The 12345-nt window shown below is 44.8% G+C and overlaps 1 protein-coding gene across 5 annotated transcripts in view; it reads right to left on the bottom strand.

The window, feature by feature from the left end:
- Positions 1-12345, bottom strand: part of BAZ2A (bromodomain adjacent to zinc finger domain 2A) — an 867588-nt gene that overhangs the window by 717151 nt on the left and 138092 nt on the right. For all 5 annotated transcript variants that reach the window (XM_069230685.1, XM_069230689.1, XM_069230688.1 and 2 more), the window contains one exon: positions 9616-9798. In XM_069230685.1, coding sequence (XP_069086786.1) covers positions 9616-9798 — 183 coding nt within the window. The remainder of the gene's footprint in view (positions 1-9615; positions 9799-12345) is intronic.

Genomic DNA, 12345 nt, shown 5'->3' with positions numbered 1-12345 from the left:
ATTATGTCTGCCAATCCGTACATCCATATTATCAAGAGTATTCAAGCTACCCCGCAAATATATAGGGATTTACAAATTAGATATATAGCATGCACCAGTATCCCAATGCTTAAATATTCAGAGGGCTCTTACACAAAATAGATAACAGGTGTAAGGAATAAACAAAATAAAGGTGTATGGTAGAGAACTCATTGCGGTATAAACAGGACAGATCAAGGAAGAGAAAAAAAAGTTAAGACATGTGGAGGTGTCCCTTGCTTTAAAAAAAATAAATTTTTTAAAAAAAGGAACCCAGAAGGTGTGGCCTTGGAAGGGTGTGCAATTGTTATCTGTAAATTGTTTCACTGCAGGCATATGTCACAAATGGAAACAAATACAATCTAAACATGGCTGCAACATGCCTGCACTACAAATACAAACAATTAACATAATTTTATTGCTAAAGTAGTTTTACTAGTGATGTTTATTAAATAACAAGCATTTCAGTTGAATCAAGCATGTTATTGTTATTTGTGAAGAAGACAAGAATAAATCACCACAAAAGGCAGCCAGCTACAAAGTTACTTGAATACTTTATAACTTTAGAAAGGAAAGGTAAAATTACTTAGCACCTAACTAGGAACGCACAATCAGACAAAAGAGCTGGTATTTTAAATTAATATAACATATTAAATAAAAAACACATCAAACCAGCTTTGTCACTGAAGGCAAAGGATTTATTTTCAGGAAGGTGTGAACATGTGGAAAGGGTTTCTGCAGTTACTCAAGTGAAGAGAGCTAATGTGTTAAGTGCTCTGACCTACTGCCCCATGCTGTATGTGGTGGTGGGTATAAGCAACATGTACATAACAATTTAACAGATGAATGGAGAAACCAAAAAATATCCCACTTGGAATGTATACAGTGCATGGTTTTTTAAAAAAAGCCTGGCTAAATAGCTAAGGCTGTCTCAAAAGCCAGATCTAAAAAGGTGGGTGGTGGATTTATGGAGGTAGCTTCCCCCAAATTAATGGGAAGCAGTATATCCATCTTAGAATTGTTTTTTCAACATGAAGGAGTTTTCTCAATATGGACTCTACAGCCAATAAATGCTAACCGTTTAGCAAAATTCGAAGAAGCAGGTTTGAGTAAAAAAAGGTCCTCCCAAACAAGTGTCCTTAAGTAGGTTTTTCTTCAAGAATCTAACACAATCCCAAGATGCATCTCTAGAAGAGGTCTAAAGAGATTTGGTGCCGGAATAAGCAGAATCACGCTCAATGAAGTTTTAGGCCAAGGTTGAAGGATGTATTGACATCGAATAACTCGTTCTTGATGGGTACCTGTGTCTAATTTTCTATTACGTCCAGTAGGGGACAGAAGTACCTCACCACCACAAAGCCCTAGGCTTTGATCAAGAACTATGAGATTGTGTTTCTAGGGACCTCTTTTCTGATTTCCATCTCTGGGGTCTTTAGATTGGGACTGGCACATCTATGTGGAAGAACAACCACCTGGTACTCTGGAGGTCTGAGACTGCTCTTCAGCTTCTTGCTGCTGCCTGGTTTCTTCTCATCTGCATATTTTCTATGCCCAAGGGCCTTGTGAGACATTTTTTTTTTCAGGAAAAGAATGCTGTTTACCACTACTAGTGAAAGTAGCAGACTATAGTCTGAGAATAGATGTCTGCCTTGTTCTACCCTCAACTGGGGTGCATCATGAAGAATGAGGTCATCTTGTTAGCTGAAAAATTCAGAGCAAGAAGGCAATGATATTGAGAGAGAATTCTAGCCTTTGAAGACGTTGCGTAAAGATAGAAAAATGTTGGAGTCGAAAAAAACAAGTTATATTTGGTAATGTCTTTCTGGTGGATACTGTATCTAATAGAACAGCAGAATTTTCGTCATTAGACTATCTCCAGGTGGCACATTGGAAAAATATTTTTTTCAGTAGACACCCTACATGTCAGTGGGTGACGTCATTCAGCTCTGTGTCAACTCTGCTCTGCAACCGAAGTGTCGACTGGAACTACATATAGCAGCCACCCAAGCACGATGAACTCAGTTTCTTTCTGGGCAGCGTCAGAGGACTCTGACACAGAGCCCAAAAACTAATTGTGCCAGTGTGCAGATCTCTAATTTGGACCTTTTTAGATGGAAAAGAGTCCATGCTACAGAATGGGGAGTGGTGGGAAATATTTGGTTACAAAGAGTATCCACCAGAAAGAGTGTCACCACAGGTAACTATTCATCGGATGGATACTTCTAACCGTTGATTCCTCACCTTCAGCATAGATACCAAAGCAGTAACTTAACAGGTGGTGGGTCTGTGTAATGACTCAGGTGAAAACGTCCTGCACCACCGAATAGTCAAAATGTCCTTTATGTCGGACTTGGCTGTCAAGGCAGTAAGGCTTTATTAATGTATGTACTGATGCCTATGTTGCAGCCTGGCAAATATTTAGGAAAGGAAATCTGCATGCTAACGCAGTGATTGCAGCCTTGGTCCTGATGGAATGGAACCTCAATCCTTTAGGTGGCTGCTTTTTGTCCATCGCAGAACATAATTTAATACAAAGGAGTATACAGCTGGACAAAGTCAGTTTCTACACTACCTGGCATTTATTTGCCCCAGCAAATCCAACATGATAGTCTTCATAGTCTATCACAATCTCCTGGCCCAATCCAGAGCCACTAGGTTGACTTGAGCATGGTTGGTCTTCATCTTCTTTAGAACTTGGGGCAGGAGAGGAATTGGCAGGAAAGCACACAGAAGTCCCATGCTCCATGTTAGGCAAACTGAGTCTCAGAGAGAAACCGTTCATGGGAATTCCAATGCACAAAAGGTTTGACACCACATGTTCACCATAATGGCGAAAAGATCAAGCCAGAGCTCTCCCCATTGATGGAAGACGCCCTGCACCACCTTTGGTTGTAATTACAATGCATGATCCGCTAGACATTGTCAGCTTAGCTCGTCTGCCCCTGTGTTTAAAAGTTCCAGCAGGTGGTGTACTACCAGGAAGATACCCAGAGGATTCAGCCAGGTCTAAAGGTGCAGGTCCTCTTGGCATAGAGCCAGGGCCCCATACTATCCTGTTTGTTAATTCACATGGTGTTGGTGTTGTCTGGAAGGACAACCCTCACATTAATGGATGGCAGGAAGGCTTTCAACACCAAGCTAATGGCCCCCAACTGCAGCAAGTTAATATGTTGGCAAGCCTCCACCAGAGACCAGATTATTCCCATCTCCACCTCGCCCAGATGACTTCACCAACCTAGCAATGAGGTGTCTGTCACTACAGTCACCTTTGGGAAGAGGGAGGGGTCTGCCGCTGGTCCAATTGCAGTCGAGCAGCCACTACTGCAGATCTTTTACGGTCTCTCCCAAAACCTTGATGGAGTCTTCCAGGTTACCTTCCTTAGTGCTGAGCCCACAGAGACTACAGATCCCATTGTAGAGCCCACATATGCCACCTGGCACAGCCAACGGGTAGGACAAAATTAAGTTCCAGAGACATCCTCACTGAGCCCCTGAACAGAGACTGAAAGATATGACTTATAGGCTGAATGTTCTGGACTCATTTCAGGGGTGAAAGGCCAGATATTTAACATCATCAAGAATGGCTAAGATGAAAGGGAGCCTCTGCAAGAAGTCAGGTTTGGCTTCTGCATGTTGATCGAGAACCCCAATGATAAAGGGTTTGGTGTAATCTAGAGGTGGTCCATGACAGAATTGTTGTAAGTTGATTTCAATAGCCAATCATCAAGGTTGGGCAAGACTGGTAACTCCCAACCTCCAAAGATACTCTACGGCTACGGGTATCATCTTTGTGAACACCCAAAGGGCACTTGTGAGGCCAAGAGAGCACGTCAAACTGAAAATGCTCTTGGCGCTCCTTGAATCGCAGGGTATTCCTGTGGGTTTGCATGACAGGTCTATAGAAATAGGTGTACTGCATGTCAAACACCACCACCCAGTCTCCTGGATCAAGGATATATAGTACCTGGCCCACATCACTATCCTGAATTTGTCCTGGTATAGGAAGGAACTGAAAGGTAGAAGATTTAAAACGGGGCTATGGCCTCTGTCCTTTTTCTGCACTAGGAAATAATGGGAACAAAACTCAGTTCCAATCTCCAAGGCCAGGACCCGGTCTATAGCTCTTTTCACCAAAAGACTTTGAACTTCCTGCAGCAAAATGGACACATGGTCCTCTCAAAGCCACTCTTATGTAGGTGAAAAGGTGGTTGGGCAAAAAGGAATGGCAGGGTGTAACCCTTTTGTTCTATCTGCAAGGCTGGACAGTTGGATGTTATGGCTTACCACCAGAGGAGAAAATGATTGACCCTGCCTCCAAGGAGTGGGGAGTGGGAGCTAGTGTGCCGCTAAAGACAAACTGTAGTGGTTTGGATGCTGCTACCCAAGGGGACAGGGACTGAAAAGTTCATTGTCTCTGCTGCCCTGGACACTGTCAGCTAGATCCCCTATCCCAAAAGGACAGCGTGCCTACTGTGGGGCTGGTGGGCTTGACACAGTCTAAAGGCGAAACCCATAGAGGTGCCTTGTATGGGGTGAAATTGTTAGGTCTACTGACTTCCACGTGAAGAAAGATGAGGCGCATGCTTTAGCCCTATTCTCTTTAAAGTGCTTAACGCCACAGCCTGGAATCTTGTCAAAGAGACAAGATCCACCAAAAGGCATATCCATATCGGACGCATGAGCATCACCTGAAAAGCCTCTGGATGTCATTCTCGCATGACGCTGGAGCAGCATGCTAGTGCCAAGAGTTCTGTCTAAGCAGTCTTGTGTCTAGGCCTGACCGGTTGACATACTTGGCCGCATCCTGGCCCTCTTGAATGGTCCATGCTAAATTAAAACTAAGGGCCAGATGTACAAAGATTCTGGTTTGTGATTTCCTAATTGCAAATCTTAACAATTCGCAATTAGGAAATCACAAACTGTGATGTACTAACGCGTCTCAAGAGACATATAGCGATTCGCAGTGGGTCGCAAATGGACATGTTTCATCAATACTCATGAGGCAGGCCACAATTTGCGACCCATTGTGAATGGCTACAATAACAGGGAAGGTGGTCTGCTGGGGTCAGCAAAGCACCATGTCTGTGATTGCTTTTTCAATAAAGCAATTCTTTTTGTAATGCGGGTCTTGTCCTTAAAGAAAAAGGGGATGCATTCCAAAAAGAAAAATGAAAAGTTTTCTTTTCACTTTTTAAGAGCAGGCAGAGGTCCAAAGGACCACTGCCTGCTCTTAAAAACATGTTTGCACCCACATTGACAAAGGACTCCAATGGATCCCCTCCCATTTGCGAATGACTTATCACCAACTTGAAGATGGTTGTAAACTGCTAATGTTTTGCAACCTCATTCCGGTTGCAAAACATTCATACATCCCCCTGCGACTCACTATGAGGAAGGGACACCTTCCTAACAGCGACCCGCTAACCCATTAGATTACCAAACCGCAAAATAAATAGTAAGTCCAAAAAAGCTTTTATCTGTTTTTTTCTGCTAAAGGTCAGATTCCGAGAAATTGGACCATTTACGACCAGAAAAAAGCTTTGAACATCTGGCCCTAAATTCTTCCAGGACTGCAGGCAACATCTCGGCAACTGGGTCCACAATGCATGATTGTACCTTCCCAGCAAACAGCTGGCAATGGCAGACCGCAAGGCGAGACTAGAGGAAGAACTAATCCTTTTTCCAAATGCCTCAATTGCTTCTGACTCTCTTTCTGGATTGATAGTGGGAAAAGATACCATGGCAAATAAAGCAGGTTTTTCCGGAGAAGGGCTAAAAAGGGACAGAGTGGGTGAGAGACGAGAGACCAGTCCCATGTTAGGGGTTGTGTACAGCCCACTGGCCTCTTATAGGTCCTTAGAAATAGGGTCATTATATTGTGAGATGAATTCTCCCCCACCATCATAACTAAAAGCTGGATGGCTTTGAACCGTCTCTGATATGAAAGGTATCTGGAGTACTGGAAGGCAGTTGCTAGGCAAATGCATTGTCAGAGTCTGAGTGTGTGGTTTACAGAAGTGTGGAGACTGAAGCAGAGTGCAGCTTCAGCCAAGACAAACAAGTTACTTATCTTTGATCATGTTCTTTCGGGTAGAGACTGCATCTAACTGCAGGTTCCTAGACTTGAGATGTTATTAATGGATCTGGAGTCCAGTTCACAGAACAGTGCTGTTAAAGTGAATCTCTACCACAAAGAGTGTTATCCAAGGTGAGCAATTTGAGCTTCTGATAATGACTTTGAAATGCAGATTCCACACCTTTTGAGTAGGTACCAAAGCCGTACATATTTGAAGGAGGAGCTGTGAATGGACTCAACCAAAAATCCCTTATTGACTGAGCAGGCAAAATGGCCTTCTCGATGAACCTGGCTGTCCAGATAGTGCTTCATGAACGTATGGAATGATGCCCAAGTTGTTGAAGTCTAAGACAGGAACTCAACATGCAAACCCAATGGTAACGGCTTTGGAACAAAGTGGAATGAGGTAGGAGCCCTGCTGGAGGCTCTTTTACGACCAATGCATAGCAGATATTAATGCAGAGTACAATCTAGAATAAGATGATTTGTTTTTGTGTGGTCTCGTCTTTTTAACCCCCGGTAATCCCTGCAAAGAGCTGATTGTCCACCCAGTGTTCTCTGATGCAATCAAAGTAACAGATTAGTACTCTTTAGGGGTCCAAGGGATCCTCCTTAGAGGGGTTCGGCGAAGCATGAAACACCAGTAGGGTGATGGCTGACCGAAGAACAACAACATCACAATTTTCAGCAAGAAGAATGCTCGAATCCAAGAACCAGTTTTCCTGGAAACAAGGTACTGTTCAACGGGTTAAAAATTAGAGCCTGAAGCTCACTCACTCACTGATGTTACAGCGACAAAGAACATAGTATTAAGGGTGAGAAGCTGCTAAGGACAGCTGTGAAGCGGTTCAAAGGGAATACACATCAAATAAGTGACGAATAGGCTAAGATCTCACCGTGGCATAAGAAAGAGGAGTCGAGGGGTGGGGAGTGAAGCCTGCCTGCCCTGAAGAAGGCTGCCTTCTAGGCGAGCTCCTTCGGCCGCATCCACAGTCCTAAATAATTCTGTGCCCATCTACCTTATCGGAGTTACATGCAATGCTGCCCTGCCTGCTGTAAACTTGGTGCTACTAATTCTACCAAACATTTTGCTGCACATCGTCACCCATGACCCTGAAGCCACCTTGGGCTGCCTGCTTCGCGGAAGAGACTGCGAACAGTCCATGAGGCATAAAGCGTGGCCTGCGGTCTGGTGCGCAACCCTGCTTGAGTACCTGCACTTTCCACCCGTGCCTGGGAGGAAGTCATTGCATCTCCGGCCACCCATGCTGATGTCCAGGAGGAGACCTGTCTGGCCCGGCCACCGGACCTTGTTTAGAAACAACAGCCGCAGAGACCGGGACCTGCAAGGCTGGTCAGAGGCCATGCGGGGTACCGAAGTGCATGCCTGAAGCGTGGAACTGCCTGGCAGCCATGGTTGGATACATGCCCCCCCCGTCACCCCAGAGTTGTGCGGTGAGTGGCATGCAGGTAGGGCCATCTGGGGGACGCAACCCCAAAGGTGCTGGATTTGCAATGTCACAAGCCCCACTTGGACTGCTGCAATGTGTGCCGCGGCCTGGCAGCAATGAAGCTGGCCGAGTTGTCAAAGGTACTGCAACGCACAGTGCGGAAAGGCTGAGGGGGGCACGAGCATCTGATCATAGTGCCTCTCTGTGTGGCTTTTGATTACCACATCTGCAGGCTGTGGTATCTGGCCAGGCCATACTCTTGTGCTGGAGGGTAGGCCGGGGAGCGTGGCCTTGCAAGGGTGCCTATCCATGACTCACTGTAAATCGGGCACATTTTCCATCAGCAGGTGACCCATCTAAATTCAGTGCCCACAGGACCTGTGCCTAAACGCACTGTCTACTGTGGGTTTCTATATGTGACTGGGCTGAATATTCCTCCATGTACCTTGCTGCTCCCTGAGGACATAGGTGGGGCATATGACTGGGGGCCCTGTTAAGGAGTCCCACCTCGGAGACAGCAACACCACTGGGTCCTTGACGTACCCAAGCCACTAACCGGTGGGCTGCAAGAGCATAGCGTCAGGACTGACTGCGTAGGGGAGTGGGAGTGCACATGGAGGTGGCTAGTAGCGGGGTGGGCAGCCAGATGGAGATGTCCCCTCCCTGCAACACCACCCCTGCCATGGTCAGATAAGTTTTCTGCAAGAAGGCCACTTTACAAATTTTTCTGGCGTCATTTAACTCCCGTACATTCCATTGGGGGAAGTTCAAGTGGGATATGCGCCCTGCATTGGCTACAGCACTCGCCGTACTATCACCCGGACCTCTCTTCTCTAAATATAGAAGCCAAACATACTTCAAGCCTTGCAACACCATCAGCACTCACCAGAGTAATCTCAGTAGTTGCATGGAACCCAATCCATTTCCATCCACGCTGTGCGCCCCAACAATTGGCACAGCTGTACTTCAACCACCCTTAACCCACCCGATAACCCAAAAAAGAAACCCCTAGTTCCTGTCCCATCTTAGATTCGAAGGGATATGGGGTGGTGAAGTTCTATAGATTTTAAGGTCAAATAGGTAAGATGATGATTACGGAAAACGGAAAAGAGAACTGAGCTAACTTCAACTGTAGACTCCCTTAAGGGAAAAGTGTTACTGTTCAGCCTCATGGGGCAGTTACCTGTCTAGCTTCACTAACCTCATTTTATTTTCATTTCATTTCAAACAGGCCTGTTAAAGACAGCAGCTGTCACCTATTTTCCACCACTAATTACATTAAAAGGGCCCCATATGTACTGAGTAAGTGAAAATAGTAAAGGCCATAGAGCATCATTCAAGGTTTATGGCTATCAATTAGAGTACCCCAATGGAGAATCACTGTGTCCCTCTGGGGTTTAGTAAGGGGAACCCTAGGAAAACTAGGCAGGTTGAGGCACCGAAGGATCTTTGCAACTTCTTGATTTGTGGCGGTGATTTTTCTTTGTTGAAATTATTCTTTGCACCCATGCTGCAGCAATCCATTGTCTATACCAATACATAAATCAGGAGAGCTGTTGCCAACAACACAGCATCACATTTTTCTAAGGAGGAAGACCCCCTGTCAGCTATGGACTAGAGAAAACTTTGCCACATTAAAAGTTGTTCCTTTCAGCATGAAATTACAGGACACCACTACTCAGAGCACCCCAGCTAGTGTGCCAGGACTCACCAGGGTTAGGCACAAACATCTTAACAGAATATCCTGGCAGGAAATTACAGTAAATGCAGTAGAATAACATGCTGTATAGTGGCTATGAGCAAATACTGACTATTTTGAATGAGGCAAAATGGTGCACATTAAAGAAGATGTTTGAGAAATCCATCTCTTCAAACAGTCACTCAAAACTGCAGTCAGAGAGCTTGTTAACATGATTCACATTGTATGCCGCATATCATTGGTCCTCTCCAACAAGGCAGTGCATTGGAGGATGCACAAATTAAAGAGTTTGCGAATCCAATCTCAATCTTAAAACCACTGCTCTGAAGGAGGGGTACAGTAAACATAGGCATTCACATATTTAGACGTACCTCGAGATAAATCTGTCCCAAAGGGCTCTAGCCCTTCTGAGCTCAGGAGATGAGATTCGTCCAACTGCGAAGAGAGCTGGGAGGAGTCATCCAAACAACTGGTCACATCAGGGGGTGGAGGAACAATGGGAACATCAAGCGGGCTGAGTGATGACGCTGTCTCGTAACTGCACAGTTTAACATCTAAAAAAAAAATCAAGTAGCAAATGGAGTGCCGTCAACTTCTTAAATGAAAAGAAACACTTCATTAATTTCAGCTTGGTTTCAGGAACCAGTGCTCAAACATTAGTACAGCTCAGTCAGACGCAAATTTCCTCTAGGACGAAGACCTTCTCCCAGAATTAGCAAAGTGGGCACAGTTGACTTCTGGTTAGAGTGAAATTAAAAGATTACAGACTCAAATAAAACAGAGATCAAAGTTAGAGAAGACACCTACTTCAACCAATATGGCTTCCATACAACAGCAAAAAAATATATATATATATATTATATATATATATATATTTTTTTTGCTTTACTAACAGAAGGCAAAGTTGAGATATTTACGGATACAAAGCAAAGAAACACAATTCTGCAAAAACTGTCTGAATGACCTCTTCAAAACATTTGTGAATTCCCAAGGGTTTCTGGTAGGTTTGACAAGCAGGTGATTTGGCCTAGGATTGAAGCCAAAAAGGACACTGTCATTATATGGAAATCAGTTACCCCTCCTATGGTGAAGACTGTCTTTTTTTAGAGCATTGCTGGGTCCTAAAGCCAATCTTCTATTAGAGCTTGGTACAAGGTGGTATGGGCTACCATCACTTAACTGTTTGTTTGTTAACTGGTCTAAGCTACTGGTCAAGCAGTTTGATCATGAATAATCCAATTTTAGCTATCTGGAATACGTTATGCAGGTCGATACACAAGAGGGCTGGGGAGAGAGCATATAGAGGAAATAATTGAAATGAAAGTTGCAAATTTTGGGAGTGTTTTTGCTTAATGAGACATACTGCTTGTGGTGGACAATTCGTTTAAAGAGCTTTACTGTTTTTCTTAAGTATTACAATATGGCTAGCAATTAAACTTAAGTATCCTCTCCACAAACCCAGCAATAAAGCCATTGACGCGAGACAGTGATGAGATGTTGCAATGTGGATTGTTGCTTCTCCAAAGAAACCATGGCTGAACGGCTTAATTGCTGGTTTTGTGGAAAGAGTATTTGAGAGAGAAAGATCTAGAGAGAGAAAGATCGAGAGAGAGATCAAGAGAGAGAGAGAGAGAGTGTACGTGTGTGTGTGTCTGGGTGTGTGTGCACACATGCGTCTGTGTATGTCTCATTTCGGACAACTTCAACTATTTCATTTGTTGAAGGCATTCTTAAATTTACTGGTGAATGTCAGTGGGTTTACGTGTCTGAACCTCAAACATAACTCAATTTTTAACTGTCTTTTCAGAGTGAATTTAATTGTTTTTAAAACATTTACTTTTGAACCACTGCTGAACACAGTTTCATTCCCACCTAGCCGTGGAACCCAAGCAATACTGAGCACGGCCACTGGCTGGCTGCAAAACCAGGACCTGTGCCCAAAGACCCACTGCACACGCCTGCCATGTATACATTCTGTACAGCCTTTGGCCAGGCCCTATACCCAACCACCTTCAGCTGTGTCCATCAGGGGTTGGTTGCAGGGCTTACACCTGGGATTAATTTGCTAGCTGCCAAACTGAATGCAGATGTGCCAAAGTTATTAGTGAATGACACTCACTGCACCCCTGTAGGAGGCTGGTTCAGTATATGGTGTACCCCTATAGGTGAGGCGCCCTGTACTGAGTCCAGGCAACCCTTAGTGACAGTGCAAGAGGTTCTACATAACCAGAGCTCTCAAATGGTAGCAGTGGAGAGCAGCCAAGGCTTATCCAGGAGGACGCAAAGCAGTTGCATATATCACAGAGGTCAGTCAAAGAGGTACCCATAAGAAAGAACCACACCAGTGTTAGAAAAATACAGTGGTATTTATTATAACACAAACACTAAACTAACTTTGTTATATCTCCTAACCGGAGATATGAAAATATAAAAATATACTCAGGAATAGGTAAGTACGGGCATAACAATAACATGGGTCCCTATGGGGAGGCTAAACCATAAGCTAAGTGAATGGAATGTGAGAGTCGCTATTAACCCAAACTACCACCCAAGGTCCCTCAGAACTGGGGAAGCACTAGAACACCAACAGGTAAGTAGATAGGATTTCCCAGATACCCAGAGTTAGGTGTCCATAGGATAACATGGGGAAGTTGTGGTTTAGTTTCGAGTTTTAGGACTGGTCTCAGAGGACCCTGGGACAAGGAAGGTACAAGAAAGCCCCCCCTCCCCCCCCCCCCCCGGGGATACCCAGAGAATAGGAGTACCTACACCAGGGAACTCAGGTGCGTAAAATTTGTGTTGGATCCTCCTGTTGACGTCAATGGCGGCCCTGGTCCAGATCAGTGGAACCTAGGTGTGGATTCCAGAAGAAGAGGACCTAAGGAAAGGGGGGCAGAGTCCAGACCACCCAGAGATGCCAAGGCGGTGCAGGAGGGCAATGCCCACCCTTCTTGGTAATGCTTTCCTGTTGGATGTTGGTTGAAGAAGTACAACTGTGGAGGCGATGAAGGAAAATCCCAGGAGTCATTCACAACCTGTCCCACACTGGTCGTCAGACTGCAGATGGGTCAGTGGTCAACAGAAACACTAACAAAACTTGA

The sequence above is a fragment of the Pleurodeles waltl genome, chromosome 4_2 (genome assembly GCF_031143425.1).
Source record: "Pleurodeles waltl isolate 20211129_DDA chromosome 4_2, aPleWal1.hap1.20221129, whole genome shotgun sequence".
In the NCBI taxonomy this organism is placed as follows: domain Eukaryota; kingdom Metazoa; phylum Chordata; class Amphibia; order Caudata; family Salamandridae; genus Pleurodeles; species Pleurodeles waltl.
The sequence above is the reverse complement of the archived record's forward strand: the minus strand, read 5'-3'. Positions and strand labels throughout refer to the sequence as shown.